The 17,715-nt window shown below is 41.3% G+C and overlaps 1 protein-coding gene across 17 annotated transcripts in view; it reads right to left on the reverse strand.

Annotated features, from left to right (window-relative positions):
• neo1a (neogenin 1a) overlaps positions 1-17,715 on the reverse strand; it is a 162,195-nt gene that overhangs the window by 84,260 nt on the left and 60,220 nt on the right. For all 17 annotated transcript variants that reach the window (XM_029460985.1, XM_029461053.1, XM_029460967.1 and 14 more), the window contains exon 2: positions 10,686-11,009. In XM_029460985.1, coding sequence (XP_029316845.1) covers positions 10,686-11,009 — 324 coding nt within the window. The remainder of the gene's footprint in view (positions 1-10,685; positions 11,010-17,715) is intronic.

Genomic DNA, 17,715 nt, shown 5'->3' on the forward strand with positions numbered 1-17,715 from the left:
AAAGTTAAAGGCGCTCATGAGAACGTTGATGTCGAAATTATTTTTGCAGCTATTCTCTGTAAAAGATCTTTTCAAAGAACAGGTGTCAAGACAAGTGACCTTGAATGTCAAAACTCAAGGCTAGCTGGACCGAGTCCCTCTGGATTAAAAACTTTCAGTCTCACTTTTTCTGCCCACCCCATGTGTTTGATAAATACCGAGGTGCGTTTGAAAAGATTTCCCCGCGGCATGGGGGAGCCATCAAAAAGAACCCTGAGAGTCAAATCTCTTTCAGGGTTCAAAAGCTCTATGAAGCCCAATTTAGCTTTGAAACATGGGGACGATTTAATATGAAAACCAAAAAACTGCCTTGTGCATGCTCACTCGGACGGGCATTGGGAGATGAAAGGGCGACGCGGATGAGCACACTGGTCGGTAACTGCGCCGGTGTCTCTATCTGTAGAACCGCAAGGAAGGAGACATGGACAGTGAATGTCAATGAGGGAGGGGAGGATAAACAAAATGCTCTCAAGTGCCGTCTAGCCTCTTTTTTTATGCAGATTCAGAGAAACTGCAAGAGTGATGGATTGTCCGCACTAAAAAAAAAAAAAACTTTTCACCACTTTGAATGAGGCACTCCCCAGGTAGTAAAACTCCCTGCACAATGCCGCCATTTATTGTGTGTGTGCACGCCCACCTCATATCCCCAGGGTAGGACTAATGCAGCTTGGCTTGTGGAATTAAAAAGCTTCTTTTCTGTAATTGACATGCGCTAATGTTGGACGTCGTCCTGTGGAATACTTATCACTATTATGTAGTATTATGTGGAATAGTCCAGTATAATTATACTTTTTCCAGGGGCCTCAGGATTAGTATTCTCATGTGTTCATTAGTTTGATGTTATTATTTCATATTAGTGTTTACAGAGTGTATAACAATTCCGCTTTATACGATCTTTAAGGAACAAAATGCATCTTCTGCTATTTAGCTTTGTCTCCTCTAGAAAGTGCAATATCATCTTTGTTATTGCTGACCTCAGGTAGCTGCTGCTTGCAACAATTTCATTTTACATTAGTGCACTGTGCTATGTGCTCCATCTGCTGTATTCCCCTCTGCACTCTGACTTTTGGATGTGGTTTACTCAAACTCAACTCCTACAAGCAAACAATACAAGACAAAACTAGATCAACAAATGCTACTGGAAAAATAAAGTCTCTTTTCCTTTTAAGCAATTATTGGCATTCCTGAACAATAAACTGCTCACACACAAACCCGACCATCTCACCAACCCAAAATTAAATACACCAAAAGTTTAAAAATTAGTGAAAATGGTAGCAGTAATTTGTTTGGGTAGCTCTGCATGCGGCAGTGGAAACTACTCTCCTTCAGGTCATCTGTTCTAGCATCATGTTCTTTTTTAAAGCGGAGCTACTCATTTAGTGAACATTACATTCCAGTTCCCTGCCAAAACACAAGAACACAAGCAGCATTACTACCATGCAATTGTGCTCACGACTGTGAATAACAAGAATCAAGGCATTGTAGCTTGTGGAAGAAATCAGGTTTGGTTGTGTCGAATAATGGCTCGATTATTTCCCCTCCAGTTGTAGATGATGATTCATCTTGGTGTTTTCTTAACACAATGCACGCTTAATGTTAAATCCTGATTGTTTATTCCACTTGATTGCTGTAAAGGAAATCTTCTGCTGTTTAACATGATAATCACCATATTTGAACACAGCTTAATTTAACGCATTGTTTAAGTGAAATCTGGGTAATGTGTCAAGTTCATTCTAAGGAGGGTTTGACATATATTTGAAGTAAATCCCAAATGCAACTGAAACCGTTGAAGGGCCATTCAAAAATTGTATGAGACCTCAACATCATGCTACTCACGTACAAGAAGATATTTTTGAACAGATGGAAGCAAGGCATCCATAAAAGACAAAACACTCCAGCTGATTAACATGTCACACTAGCAGCCCGATTCTCACTGACGCCATGACTCTATCCTTCGGGTCCGAAGTGAAAATGAGCATTTAAAAAAAGGGAAATCTCTGAGGTTGGGAATGCCTTGAGCAGTGAAGAATCATCACTGAAGTGTAGACGTCTTACACAAATTGGGAGATTTGATTGTGTACAGTTGAGAATAGAAGTTCAGGTAGTGGGGCAGTCTCGAACACACAGACGAGTAGAGCGCGTTGGGGAAGTCATTATGCACGAGTTTATCTTCATCTGCTGACTGCAGCAGTCAATTATCACTCTCATTAGAACACGGTAATTGCACCAGCTAAAGCATAGTGCAGAAAATGGTCTCAGTTCAATTGGACAGTATGCTTTCATTTGACACTCTAAATGCAGCTTCATTGTTGTGAAGAGAATGTCTCCAGGTATTTGGACACTCTCAAACACTCTCTGAGCAGTGGTTCATAATGTGGCACAGACACAGTAGCAAACTCCATCTGTATCTAAAAGCCTCTGAAGACTTGTTTGCACTACACACAAGAGTGATAAAGAATTCATTTAATGAGGAATTGGTCAAGTCCTGTCTGTATCAACTTAACAGGTACATTAATGATAAAGCTGTCGTGGCACACCAACCTGGGTGAAGAACCCGAGTTTGTAGTTGGTGTGAATGTGTCAACACTGCAAATGTGACCTGGGCCCGCAACCCAGCACGCATTCTAAGTTAGACATGGGTCTGATAAGGTAAAGGTAATCAGGAAGCTATTTCTGGCCCTCTTGGCCATACATCGAACTATTCTTAAAAGTGAAGATAATAGCACATGATTATAGAGCCTTTATATTAACCTTTCATATGGCGACCATATAAACAAAACAACAAAAACACATTGTCCACCATGCTGAATCTCAAGTGTAAAAACAACATGGCAGAGCCCATTTTAAGAAGATTGAAACAAAAACCCTGTTTAAGAACATACAATTATGATTTAGCTGTAAATTGGCTGCGTTTCAGTGTTATAGGGGCAATAGTAGCCAGCTCCAAAGGCAGACACTTCAAAGCTTCCAGCTTGTGTTGAAGCTGCTAACTTGTGTACAAACAGCTTTCATTGGAGCTCATCTGTGAATTTACAATCCGAATAAAGCTCATGTTCAAAGAAAGATGACGTGTGAAATACAGTAGAAGAATTCTAGAAACATACAAAGACGATTAAATGCATGGGTGTACATTCCCACGCACGTACACAAACACACACACACACACACACACATTCAAAACCCACACACACGAGGCGCTGAGGTGTCTGGAAAGTAGAGATAGGGCTGTCTCCATCAGCCTCTCCACCTACCCAGAGGACCTAATCAGTCAGTGAATACACGTAAAATGGAGGCTGTCATCTACCTCCAGCCCAACAGACTCCCTGCCGACACTTTTCTCCTGCCGCCGCCATCCAGAGAAAAAAAAAAGGATGGATCTTTCCCTATAGCTCCATCCTCAACCAAGATTTCCCACATCATGTTTTCTCAGCCAAGTCCTGGTTCTCTGTCTCCTTTACAGCCTCCGCCGCTCAAATACACATTTTTCTGTCTTTTCTTTTTTAACAGCGCTTTTATTGTGGTCCAAGGGTAGCTGAATGTTTTCCATTTTAACTTAATATATGATTAATGCACCTCAGCAGAAGACTCCTATCTCCGCTTTATCTACAGCCTCCTACTCACATGTGCCAGAGACAGATGGAAATCATGGTAGAGAAACAACATTGTGATCCTGACCCTGCTTCCAAGTCAGAGCCATTCGTCATGGCAACGACCCCGGTTCTCAGCAGCAAAGCAGCACATAATTGGTCATAAGAGGGAAGCGCCTACACCTGGAAATGTGCACCCCGGATGGGCTAAGGGAATGACTGCACTAAGAGGTGCATACTGTAAATTTTAAATTACAGTTTACATTTGGTAAAGCAGAATCTACGCTGGCATTCTGGGGTCGTTCTCCGTCCACACTAAAACTCAGATCTTCTCGTACTTCTTCTGTTTTAAGGTGCAATCAACAAAAAAGTGTATTACAGCTGTCACTACCACTTGGTTACAGCCAGGTAAACGTCCATTTAGTCGTCTTCTGCAGTCCATAATCATTAATATAGAGTATTATTAATATCACTTATGAGATATATGATACACAATATTTTTTCTGAATATACTGTAGGGAGGAGTGTGTTTTATTAAAACATATGTTCTGTGCAAAATGACGACCTATTGTAGATGACAAAAAGTTTTTTTTATTATTTTTTTTATTTAGCCAGCTTGGTGTGGACAGAGAAGACTCTCATGCACACACACACACACACACACACACACACACACAAACAAAAGATTACATTTTTAAGAGGAAAACAATGACATGGTTGATGTATTTCTTTCTGGGGGTTCCTTTGAGAATGAGGGAGATGTTTTTTGTTGTTTTTGAGATTTATTACTGTTTGTTTGCCATTTTGGCGCTTTATGACTCGGGTGCAGCCACTGTGGAACTGCAAAATGGGGGAGTGCAAGAGTGTGTGTGTGTGTGTGTGTGTGTGTGTGTCAGAGCAGTAGAGAGGTGGGCTGAAAGCATAATAAAAAAGAAAATACAGGTCTGTGAAAAAAGAAGGTAAAAAAAAAGGCAGGACAGTCTGATTCAATGAGAGAAGGGATAAAAGAGAGCAACACAAAGGAGAAAGAGTGAGAAATGAAAGTTGTGGTGTTCTTTGGGTAGTGTGAAAAGATAAGCAGGATGAATGCATACAGGTCAGTGAGTGGTGGTCAGACATCATCCGATTGGACTTTATCTCTGTTGGAACCAGATCAGCCTTTGAGATAACAGTTTTGTTGTTTGCCCTTGTCTGTCTCTGTGCGTGTGCGTGCGTGCGCGCGCGCTTTTTAATCAGTGGGAGTTTAGTACACGGACATGAGGTGACATGGACTAAGTGCACAAAAGAACACTGGTTATTGACAGACATCATGTTAAAGAAGATAACATGCATTACATATTTAGGAACCAAACAGACTGAAATTAGGGCAAATGTAGTAAAATGTAATGTTACATACTGAAAGACACCAGGGAAGTGACACATTATATTTAGTTTTCTTTTTTTAAATGTCCAGATTTGACTATTAAACTGTGGAAAGAGCCTTTATTTACCCATTTATGTGGATTATTTAAATTTCAATTGGATTTGGACTGAAATATTTAGGATGCAAAGACAAAAGCTACACTGACCTTTTTCATCTCGCTGCACTGCAGCCATAATGTCAAAGTCGTGTTTGAAAAATATACTTTACGAGGCAAAGAAGGTTTCTGTTGCCCATGACCCTCTTGACAGCATAACCAGAGAAGTACAACCAGGTTTCTTGTTTACATGTCAAAAATCGTGTCATTGCAGAAAGCGGAGAGTAAACAAGGTTGCTTAAGTGCATGTAAATCCTCTGATGCTGAATACGCAAGTTTAATTGGCAGAAGAAGAAATCTAGAGACTGATATTTCTGAGGTGTAGGTCTCAAAATGCGAGTAGGAGTCTAGAGTGCTCTCCATAACCTGAGATACCTGGAGATAAAGTGTGTAATGAATATGTATAATGGAAGTAAGTAAATAAAGAAACTTAAAAAAGGGACATGAGGTGTGACACAAATGGAGCAGACAAAACATTAGAAACGCCTTTTAATATAATAAAATAGTCAGCAGCACAGAAAACTACAGGACCGTTTGGCACAGTCAAAACAAAACGTGCTGCAAGTCTCATCAGTCCAATAGAGAGAGACTGCTTCACCATAATCATTGTTCGGTAAGTGTTTAAAAAGTTGCTGTATTCAGATCCAACTTAACACTTGATGATAACTGCATGTGTAACCGCATCACATACGTTCATCTTCAGGTTCTCTTGCAGCATTTGGACCAATACCATGTTTTATTCCAACTGAACGTCTTCATCTGTGTTTGGTTGACATTCATATAGTAATTGTGAAAATATGGCTGACGTTTGATTATTCACAACATGTTAAGATGACAACATAATTAATCCATTGTATGTCCAACAAAGTCTCCCGGAAATACCACAAAGGGCAATCTGTGCAATAGTGACGCAATTATCCTTTTTTACAAGCTGTCATGTCCTGGGGGGTGCAGCCCCCAACAAAAAAAAAAACAGATTAAAATACATCAAAAAAGGGATTAAAGAATCTGCCGACACCCCTAAACCCTTCAAAGGGCATCCGACTCTATCAAAGGATGAGCATGCTCAAATGTGAAGCGACACACATGACACATGACGAGAGTTAGTGCTCAGTTTATCATTTCTACCACTGTGGGGAGGGAGACATTAGATTTCAGTGAAACCTGATATCAAAGCAAAGTGATAAGTGGCTTTGGTTATCTATATACAACACAGTCGCCTATAGGTGAGAGGGGACGAGAGAGAAAACAGAGAGGAGCAGAAATAAAGCGGATATATTTGAAAAGAGAATCGTCTCATCAACATACTGGGAGGTCAGAAAGGCAAACAAAGAGACTGCACGATAGTGTGAGAGAGAGAAAGGGCTAAATTATTTCCCTGTTAAGTGGGGGTGAGGTGGGGTTCACCTCATGCAATTCTTAAGGGGGAGGAGTTCAAAGTGTGCCGGTGGGAGGAGGGACGGCAGTGTTGGGGAACAGCAGACAGTTAAGATGAGATTTCTCATTTCTCTCTCTGCCCTATCATTTTTCTCCCCCCTCCTTTTTCTCTTACAGAGACTCAAACTGAATACATAAGATTGGGCCCCACTAGGCCACACTCCCCCTCCCTTTCTTCTGAGTCTGCTTGTGTTTCCTCAGTATCTGACTGTGCACACACAGGTTCAAACACACAGAGGCTGGATGACAAAGCAAGAGCAAAGAGGAAACACAAGGCAGGGAGAGACTTCAAAGCTGAGCAATTTGGAGAATAATATATGTCCTAACAACCACAATACCTTATTTTAATAATGGTTTACAGTGTGTGTGTGCACACACACACACACACACACACACACACACACACACACACACACACACACACACAACTGCATAGTAATGGGAAGTCAATAAAAAAAAAGCGTACTATACTAAGAAATCTGATGTTAAACTGCGCTAATGTTCAATCTTTGATACTTGATTGATTATTTTTTCAACTAATAAGTTACATACATGAATTGCCTAGTTATAATCACAGTGGTGTACGTGGCTGCAACGAACGATGAATCTGCTGATCATCAAATAATCATTTGGTCTATAAAACATAAGAAAACAGTGAATAACATCCATCCCAGTTTCCCAGACACCACGGTGACCTTCCTCAACAGTCTTATTTCATCTGACCAACAGTCCAAGCCCAAAGATATTCAATTTGCAATACTGTAAGGTCAAGGAAAGCAGCAACATGTCCCAGTCGAGAACCTAGAACCGTAAAATATTTGACTTTTTAGCTTAAAAAATGATTAATCAATTATCAAAATAGTTGCCAATCACTTTTCTGTCGTTCGACTAATCAATTAATCGACTAATTGCGGCTCTGTTGGGATTGTAAAATTACTTATTTTAGTTTGAATATTTGGGGTTAATACAGCACACACAAGAAAGCACATGTTTACATGCGAGACGTTATATCCAGCACGCATTTCAAGTGACAACATTTTCTGTTGTTCAACTAACTGATTAAATCAAATCATTTTAGCACTCCTCCAAAGAGTTAATTAAAACATCAGCAATTATGTCACATTTATAAAACAACTCATTATGATTAGGCATGGTTAGGAATTGGCAAAGAATAATTAATATATTGCCCATCACTTAGGACCAAGTGTTGCTAATTAGGACTATATGTGGCGTGTGTCTATTCCGTGTTTATTCAATGCTGGTGTGTCTGTCCCTGTAAAGAAATAAGCATAAACATAATCTCAGAAAGAAAGGAAGCTACAGCTGTTTACATAATGATATTAAGTGATTTCCTTAAGCTGGTTTAAATGGGACGCAGCTATGTGGGACATCTCTTACTCACACTAGGAGTGCACACCAGCGTGAGTTTGTGTTTACATGCGTCCTCCTGTCACACTCACTGAATCTCATGTCGCTTCCAACTTTTTTTTATGGCATATGTTAACATTGTCAACAAACAAAAAAAACGTGACGAGAGCAGGAACCTGGTAAGGCAAAGAGGTGAAGCGGGAGGAGCACAACGCCGTGGCGATGGTGGCGCTGCGTGGAAGTGTTCCCTTCAGAAGAATGAGCCGCACGTCTCCTAGTAATCAATCTCATATATTACCCCGGTATTTGTCAGATATGCTCCCTGCCACGCTAGCCATCCGTGACTCATTCCGTCATTACATCGGAGAGGTCACGCCCACTCCGCCCCCGTCTGCACCATCCTTCCCAGGTCTGATGGCAGCCTAATGGCCTCCTCTCTCTCCACTGCAATTAACCTTTTTATTGGCCACCTGGAGATACATCATCGGTTGTGCGTGCGTGTGTGTGTGTGTGTGTGTAAGTAGAACCATAAATGCAAGAGCTTAATGTGTTCAACACTTGTGCGTGTATGAATGTGCACAAAGCTTTTACGTCTATGAATTTCCATATGAAAACTGTGTCTGTGTGAGTAATAGCTGACAGATTTCACCTGCTCCCGTCTTCAAGTAGAAATAGATTGAATCTAACATCCTAACATGGTTGACCCAGGCAGATCCCGCTGGCTGAGAGGCAGTATGATAGCAGAGCTCATCTTGGCACAAGAACTGAACAAGTCCCCTCCGCATCATACGTCGATGCAGCTTCAGTGACATATTGATGAAGCGCCGGGATGGATTTTGTACTGTTCAGCTATGGTTGAAGATGCACACTCATACGTACAAACACACAAACTCTTGTACAGAGACAGGAGAATTGCCATGGTGACCACAGGAACAGGCAGAGAACAAGCTATGGCGGCTACACGCACACGCACACACACTCTACTTATCCATCACATCAACACAAAGACATTTTGTGTGAAGGCTGAAAATGGATAAAGTGTGTGTGTTAATACAGAGTACATTGTTTGTACATTACACCAAGATCATATCGACTGTTGCTGCTGGATCAGCAATTTGTGAGGCAGCTGTAGCGAAGAAAAAAGGAAGAGATACGTCATCTAAAAATAACTCCAGGGTTTTACAAATGTTAACATTTTGAATTGTAACATATCCTAGTTAGGTCTTTAAATGCTCTACTGCAGTCTCAAAATGTGTCAGCTCTCAAAGTTTCATCAAAGCTGGACCACTGGTGTACAAGATATTACAGTTAAATACTTAGCACCTGACGCGTACGGTATAGTCACAGTGCTTCAGGGTTTAGACAAAATACAGTGAGAGGTAGACAAGCAGCGTAGCTCACGTTTCACATGCCGTTAGACAACTGAGCTCTTTGAGTGAGGAGGGAAAAAATCTTCTCAATCTCTCCGATAGTAATATACTGCCTCATTAACTTGTAATTCGAAAGCCTATGAGAAGAAACAGAATCACAGTCAGACAGTAACTTCACACAGGCACTCAGTATCCGAGAGGCTTATACTGTACTATCCCACTGTCAACAAGAGGCCTCTCTCGAGCGACTTAAAATCTGGCAGAGCACTGCTGAGCAGAAAGCACACAGTAAAAGCATTCTGTGGCTCCTCCAGCTGCAAATTGAATTTCGGGGCACAACTTGACACAAAACACCTAATAATCCCACGTCACTTGCTGTTCCCAAACTGAACAAGGTCACATTGTAGGACTAGTAATGGGGGGGAAAAGCAGGCTCTTTTACAAGCATTTATCCAGTAGGGCGATGCATTCAGGCTCCAACAAGGTGAAGGATTTTATAGTAGAGAAAGTGGAAATGGTTGAGAAACTCAAGGACAAAAAACAATCAACAAGGGAAAGCAACTACAGAACCTCTTCACACCTACAGATGTTATGTGGGTGTGTATTTGCAGCATAGCCCTGGAGTAGCAAATATGTCAAAGAAATGGTTGAAGAAAGAAATCTTTTATCCCACATAATAGTCACACAGTTTATTACCTCCGCCACGGAGGTTATGTTTTCGGCTCGGTGTGTTTGTCGGTTTGCCTGTCAGCAGGATAACGGAAAGAATTACCGATCCTATTATCATGACACTTGGTGGAAGCATGGGCCAAGGAACAAGCAATTTGGCAGCGGATATGAATGACGGGGCGAATACACGCATTCAGTTTGACTTTTGTTAACATTGCATTTGTGGTGTTGGACTAATCCCAAAAATGACTTCATGGAAACAGCTATCAACGTGCGGTTTTAATAACACATCTTCTCTTCTCATTAACACACCGAAGTCGGAAGAACTACTTCCCATCTCAGGAAATGGGACCATCGGAGGATGAGTTGTTCTTAATGTGGTATTTGTCTAATCTATGTGTTATTTAAACTGTATAATGTGCATTTTGCATAACACTTTTACTTCTCACTTAATTTTATGACCTTGTTTTACACACAGGCATATTCAGTTTATTCAATCAGCCATGTACGGTACACACTCGGAGAGTCATTGAGAGATAGATGTCCTCCAGATGTGTAAAGCCTTTGCTGGTGTACATGCAGAGAGTCAATTATCTCAATTTTCCTATACTCGTACAACTTCTGCTGTATTTTAGCCTTGGTGTTCAAAGAGTACACAATGTGATAAAAAATCAGTGGTTAAATCTGGCAGCCCTTACCTGCTACGGAGAGACGGGCCGTTTGACTGGAAATGGAGCCGAGGTTTTCGATGGTGGCGACGCACTGATAGGTGCCCTCGTCAGGCTTATTGTGCTTGGAGTGGACCACGTGGTTGAAGAACAGCGAGCCATCGGGAAGTATGTTTCGTCTCTCGTCTGAAACCAGGCTCATGAAGGTGCCGTCTTTCTTCCACTCTATGCGTGCCGGCGTAGCTGCGTCGCTGTGGGTCGAGCAGTTGAGCAGTGCCGAGTTGCCCCGTATAGCCAGTGTGTCCTGGGGCTCCACTGTGAACCAGAAGGGGCTGAAGGGCTGCGCTGCTGAACCTGGAGGGCAACAAGGGAAAACAGAGATATTAGCTGGATGCTCTACAGAGACACTAGGTAATGTTTTAGAATGGGACCACTTGGGCCTGAGCAGCGAGGAGCAATAAGTCAAATTAAATTATTGTTGATGTCGAACAACTGATCTTTTGTGTGGTCACTGAAGCTGATGCCAATATTGATACTATTGATGTTATTGTAATACCAGCATGTGTCTACTTTCCACCAGTGGTAGAAGTGTACATTTGATGCTTGCTGCAGATGCTGTCATCTGAAAAGCTTCACTGCGACCTGTTGCAATGTATTACTAAACATAAAACTACTAGTATGTAACTGCTGTAACAGATGATCACGTATTACTTTTAAACATTTTCACATTTATTCTGCAGAAGAGGATTCAAGAGAGATGGACGTTAAATGCCGACTATCATTCTGGAAATAAATGGGACTACTACTGAAGCTTTTTTTGATTATAACCACATGACAAGTAACTGCAAAAATCCCATCTCCTAGGACGTCATCGACTTCAATGGAACATTTTTAGAACCCACTCACACAAACTGTGCTGGTGGCTGAAATGAAAGGACTCTACAGGACTCCAAGTGTCCCAAACACGCAATGAAATCAAATCAAAACATCTTTTTGTTCATGCTATCTTTTCAGCCACTGTGCCTCAGTCTATCTCACAATCTCCAAGAGGCTTTTCATTATGAAACTACAAGCCCCACTGGAAAGGAACTGACAAATTTAACCCAGTCTAGCCTCCCTGGCAAGTTAATATCGTGTCTTGCTTTATTATAAGTAGAAAGTGCAGCGAAGGAGTAAACACTTTGGAACGTTGTTGCCATTTCTTCCTCGAGCATAAATGGTAACATCGCACCGACATGGATAGTGCCAAAGTCAGTAAGTAAGTGCAATTGCTTTGCATTTGTCCTCATCCATTATTCATTGCTCCCAACCTAAAAGTCACACAGTGGTATTGTTTAGATAAATAACACCAATTATCAGTTCTGCAGGGATGGAGGCGCGCTAGAAAAATAATTAAGAGGGTATGAAGGTGTTTTAATAATGCAGCGAATGTTGTGAAATATGTGGCTGAATGTTAAATGCAGTTTAAAATACGCCTGATCTCTTCCAAAGAAATGGCACTTCTCCAGGGGAGAGCGAGACCAGAAAGAGAGGAAGACGGAAAAAGAGCAATGCTCCGTCAATGGTTCACCTATTTTATACTAGGAGGTAATTTATCTACCTTGCGGCACAAAGTCCCTAGTGTGAGATCCAAAGAGCGAAGGATTGTAATACGCGGTCCATTACGGTGGCAATATGGCAGCTTGTTCGCAGTGCACTTAGTTCTCTTGAAAGCACAAACAATTACAGCAAAACGCTGCAGAAAATGACTGAATTGAATAGATATTTTCCACTTTCCCATTAGGGAATAGAGTTAAGACCACATATAGCATTCCAACTATGCTGTGCAATTGTCTCCACACTAACTTGACGATGGAGGAGACTAGAAGAGAGAAAAGGGAAAGTGTGTCCTCATTCTGTCTCAAAGGAAAGTTTAGGACCTTCGTCACTCTTACTGACGTATCAAGGCCAGATTGATTAGAATGGTCCCTTCACTAGAAACATATCTCTTTCTTATTTGCCATCTTACTTGTATCTTCTTATGGCTGCGACTGCACTTTTTACAGAAGTCAAATCAGAATTTACTTCAAGTAATGTGCAGCTACCGACTGGATGCAAGTAAAGCAAAATTTCAGGATACCAAACTTCATTAGATCCGCTGATGCAAAGACGTCACAAGTGCTCATACAAACAATATTTTATTATGGAAATCCCTTCAGGCAAGAGTGCATGTGAGATTCAAGTACATATACAGCAGTAAGAAATACGATATGCCACATCCAAAGCCAGAGCAACACATTTCAAGTATAACTCTTAGCAGTGAGCGAGTGGTTTTTAAATTAGACTGAAGCAACTGATTTGAGGAAATCAATAAATTCAGAGTGGCCTAGTGTACATATTGGGCAGCATGTGACAACACCAGAAAATGTATTGTACTGGTGGTGTACATGACAGATGGAGAGAGACCAGAGTGGAGTAGCAGTGGGGGGATTTGTCACTCCTGCAGACCAGAGGCACTATGGCATGCTTAATCATCTCTGCTTTACACTGCTGGAACAGTGAGCGTGTGGGTTGGGCATAGTGTCCAGACTAATGCGTGGCTCCTTTCCAGTCAAAAGACCATCTTTAGCCGCTCTCTATCTGAATGGGCTTGAGGCTCCTGCAGCATCCTATCAGAGGCAAAACAGCCGCCTTTAGCAGCTTTTTATCCCTGTCATAGGAGCAGGAGGGGAGGGCTTAGCTTCAGCTCTACTGTCAAACAAAATGGCGAACCATCTGTTTTCAGTTGCAGACACAACATCCACCGACAGCTGAGCAGGGCAGGGGGAAAACGAGATGAAGGGACCGGATATGGAGATAAAACTGGGGGGGGGGGGGATCATTATCGATCCTGGAATGATTTCCCTGCAACACTTTTAATATCAGTCAAACACACATGAAAAGCAAACAACCATGCCTCTGGTTGTGGCCAAAGTCCAGAGTCCAGTGAGGTAGCAAGATGGGAGAGTGTAATCAATGCTGAATCCACAGTGTAAAGACTAAACAGATATTTTAATTTTTAAAAAGTTGCCAAAATCCTTTAATTTTATTCCAAATTGTTGACCAAATGTTTTGTATTTCCATTTTTGTAGCATGTAGAGAAACAATAAACATAAGAAAAGCTTCCTATAATAGATCTGGCTATGAACCTAACCCCAAGTGCAAGGTCTAGACCGTGTGCAAGCTCCTCTCCTTTATAAAAAGGAAAAAAAAGGGCTCATTACAAAATTAGTCAGAAAATGAGGTGGAACGTATGAGTGCAGATACCAATAATTTAAATCATTTAAGAATAACAACAATACTCAAATACCAAAACAAGCCTCTGAACAAAGACCATAAGCAATTTCACCAAAGGAAGAGGCTGGAAAACCATGTTTGTGGTTAATATTAAAAGGTTAACAAGCCCAAACTGTCTTTCCGGTAAGAGCGTGAGGAAGACAAGCAGGCACACTAAATGAGCCAGATAAGGCAAACATCTCAGCGAGAAGCAAGGATCTATGTGCAGCGTTTGATTGAAAGCAAACTCATTACAAAAGTCAGAAACGTCACCATCACAGACTTTGACAAGCTTCAAAAGGTCAAAGCCAAGGAAAAGTTTACTTTTGGCAACTAACAAGGTTGCGAAAAATTCAAATGAGCACCTACAGAACAAGCTGTGTTCTCTTGATGTATTCTGGGCTCATTGAAAGAAAACTCAGAGTGTATGTTCTCATCCATCATTAAAGTGGAGGAAAAATTTCTAACCAAACCGTGGTGAAACAACACAATGAAAAGAAGGAGATGAAGTGGATTTTACAACAGGGAATTCTGTCTCTTGTACGGAAACATTTTGGTCTTGTAACGTAGTCATCAATAATATGCACGGGTTTAGATGACTGCAAACTGTAACACAAAGAGCACCTGAACAAAATTTATTTTCCCTTAAGTGTTTCTTACAGTTGCAATGGAGAACACACACATCTTTATCCCATAATGTATTAGTACTAAACACTGCAGGCTTTTAACAACACAGCTGCAGAGTTAAAGAGGGAAGGGGGTGTCAGAAACCACATTACAGTGTGGGAAGTCTAATCTATTCAGGCCCAGCAGTGTGGGAGCCCCCATTTGTCTTTGAGGAATAGAAACCACCACACCGGGCAGCCAGTGAGAACGAGGTAGCGCAGAGCAAGGGGCTAGAAAATGAGGTTTTCTGCTTGATAAGTATGGGCTGTTACCTCTGTCCCAAATCCACTTTTCCCAGCAGTCATAAAAGGTTTGGGAGCCCAGCTTAAGGTGGTGCCATGATATGCTGCCTTGCTCGCTCCCTCACAGTTTCTGCCTTGCTCTCGAATGAGAGAGACAGAACGGAGACATGGAGTTTGTGCAGTATTTCCCATCATGAGCCAGTGTTGAAAGCATTTCTTTTTTTAAATGTTACAGGGCTTACTGTCAAGGTGAGGTGTGTGAACTCAGCTAATGTGTTCACAGAATGGGAGTCAAGATATTTTTGCTTGACTGTTTGCAATGTCTGGAGTGAACTGAAACATCTAAATGAAACAGGATAACTATGTAACATGGATTCTATAAAATGACATAAATGAATGATTCGGTACCAGTTTACAACTCCTGCAGAAGAAAACACAGTCAGTCTCTCAACGTTTGGTGTAATAACCCAGAGACGGCAGTAAAGAGGAGTGATCTCCACACAAAGACCCCCTGTTCTCTTCTATTCTACCCTCGGCTCAGTAGGAAGCCTCCTCCCTCATTGACCCACTGCCTGAGAGCAGTCATATTGACTACCCTCCTTATTGAGTCGCTCTTGAGACAGAGCAGACCACTCTCAAAACCAGTCACATTTCCAACAACAGAGGCTCTTCTGTGGCTTAGACTTTAGGGACAAGGAAATCCTGAGGAGTAAACACACTTGATGGGCATTTTGAAACCATTGGAAAATGGCAACACTTTAAAAGGCTAAATAGTCATTTAGATATTATTGTTATGTATAAATACAATGTTCACATGTGTTCCCCCATATTCCTGTTGTATAATGTGTCACTGGCTCTCTGATTGTTCAGACCTTTATAAAAGAAACAACAAACGAACCTGAGCACTTCATTCACTGAGCTGCTGCCTCTGTGCTTTTTCTATCCCTCCACTGGTTGTCCTTCCACCCTCAGCGCCGGTGTCACTTTAATGACTCTAATGGAAACGTTTTTCTATGCTTCCCTCCCACCTTTCTTCTCCTTAAACTTTATACCTCGATTCTGTCTCTTTCTCTGCAGAATCCTTCATCTTGCCATCTCTCTAAGCTCTAAAGCCCATCTGTCACCAAAAAACACCTCAGGGAAATAACAATGCTCTTGAGACCAAGTGTGCATAGGAGAAGGACCTGCAGCTAACTCTCTTTATTTGAGGTATGCATCTATTTATGGAAAAAAAAAGAAATGGTGTCTATTTCTAATCAAAAGAAGAGTACAAAGATGTCCTCAAAGATTGGCTGCAAAGTTAAGGCAGCTAGCTTACTTTCTTTCATTTAGTTAAAAATGTACATCTGGGCACTTGACTTGAAATGAATCAAAGAAGTGGAGATTTGAGTGGAGACACCTCTTACAATACCAGGTTTACAGAAGAAGAGACTGGTGCACATTCATTAAGACGGATTAGTGTTTTCAATGCAATGAAAGACATTTATCTCTTAAAATGAGTGACAACATCCCAGGCTGGAGAGATAAATAGTAAAAGGAAAACTTAAAGGCAAAGACAATGCGTGTCTACAATGGCAAACTAAAGTAAAGGAGAGGTGGAATGACAGAAGAATGCATCTCTTTTTCACTCGTCTTCAGATTTGTAACAGAGCTTTGTCAGAGTTAGTGTGGCCAGCCACATATTTCTTTTAAGAGTTGATGCCAGGAACAATGTCTGACATGCCTAAGGGGGGGTAGCTATGATCATGGATACCACAACCAACCGATTCTGGTATTCTCAGCGTCCCCCACAGCAGTTGATGAAATGAGGGGTTGGGGCCAAGCACTAAAGGCTTGGACAAAATGATTGGGGTGCCTATCGCACACTGGTTGTCCTGTGCTGGCATCGACTCAAATGGCAGATTAAAAGAGGAAACGATCCAATTTTTTCAGCTCGCTTTTCTCTGTCATCATGTCTGCTCGATGCCTTTGTAAAACTCTGGAGGCCCGAAGAAGACATGACAGGGTCACAGGCGGGGCTGGGTCACTGCAATGCCATCAGCTTTGGTTTCACTGAATACTGACAGAAAATGTTATTCTAATACAAATATGAGTCTCTCTTTAAATCAGATGAAGAAACAGATCCTACTCATATTAATAGGATTAGCAAATGCTTTGAGTGCAAGAGTCTGGCAAAATATCAAATTCAAACAACCACGTCCAATGTATGTAATGTGCAATGTGTTGTCATTCTGACTATAAGGGCATGGCACTCTGACCATTTAGTAATTGTGTCATGCAATAGTGTAACAGTAATTATTGAGTACCTAATCCCTCTTTTCCAATAACCACACACACTGACCCCTATTTACTGATTAGCATTAAGAGGCTCAAGCTCCACCACCTTGCAGACAGGACTCTTGATGCAGCTCCTACCAGGATTACACTTAAAACAAGTTCAAGAACTAGCCTAAATAAAAGTTGTTTAATGCATTTTATGGACTAAACAATTAATCAAAAAACGTGTTAAAGCATTGTCAAAATAAGTGTTAGTTGAAGCACTAGGCTAAATGAGAGCAAAGCTCCAACGTCACTGGGCTGGTGAACCCACAGTGCCCTACTAAACAGAGCCAAAGCTCATTTTTGAGTATTTTTTTTAAAAGGTTCAAAAGCCTTGACTGGCATTTACAGTCTGAGGGATTGTTTGGCTTGTAACACTTCTTACTCAAGCTTAGTAAAAAAAATAACTCAATAGATTCCCTTTGTATGTCTCTGCATGCAGCTTGAAAAGCATGTTGAATGGCAAGCAGACAAATGGCTCCTCAGAAGTCGAGGGAAATAGCCCTCCGATGCTGAATGATTCATGCTTTGCACTCATT

Source organism: Cottoperca gobio, chromosome 3 (genome assembly GCF_900634415.1).
Source record: "Cottoperca gobio chromosome 3, fCotGob3.1, whole genome shotgun sequence".
Classification (NCBI taxonomy): domain Eukaryota; kingdom Metazoa; phylum Chordata; class Actinopteri; order Perciformes; family Bovichtidae; genus Cottoperca; species Cottoperca gobio.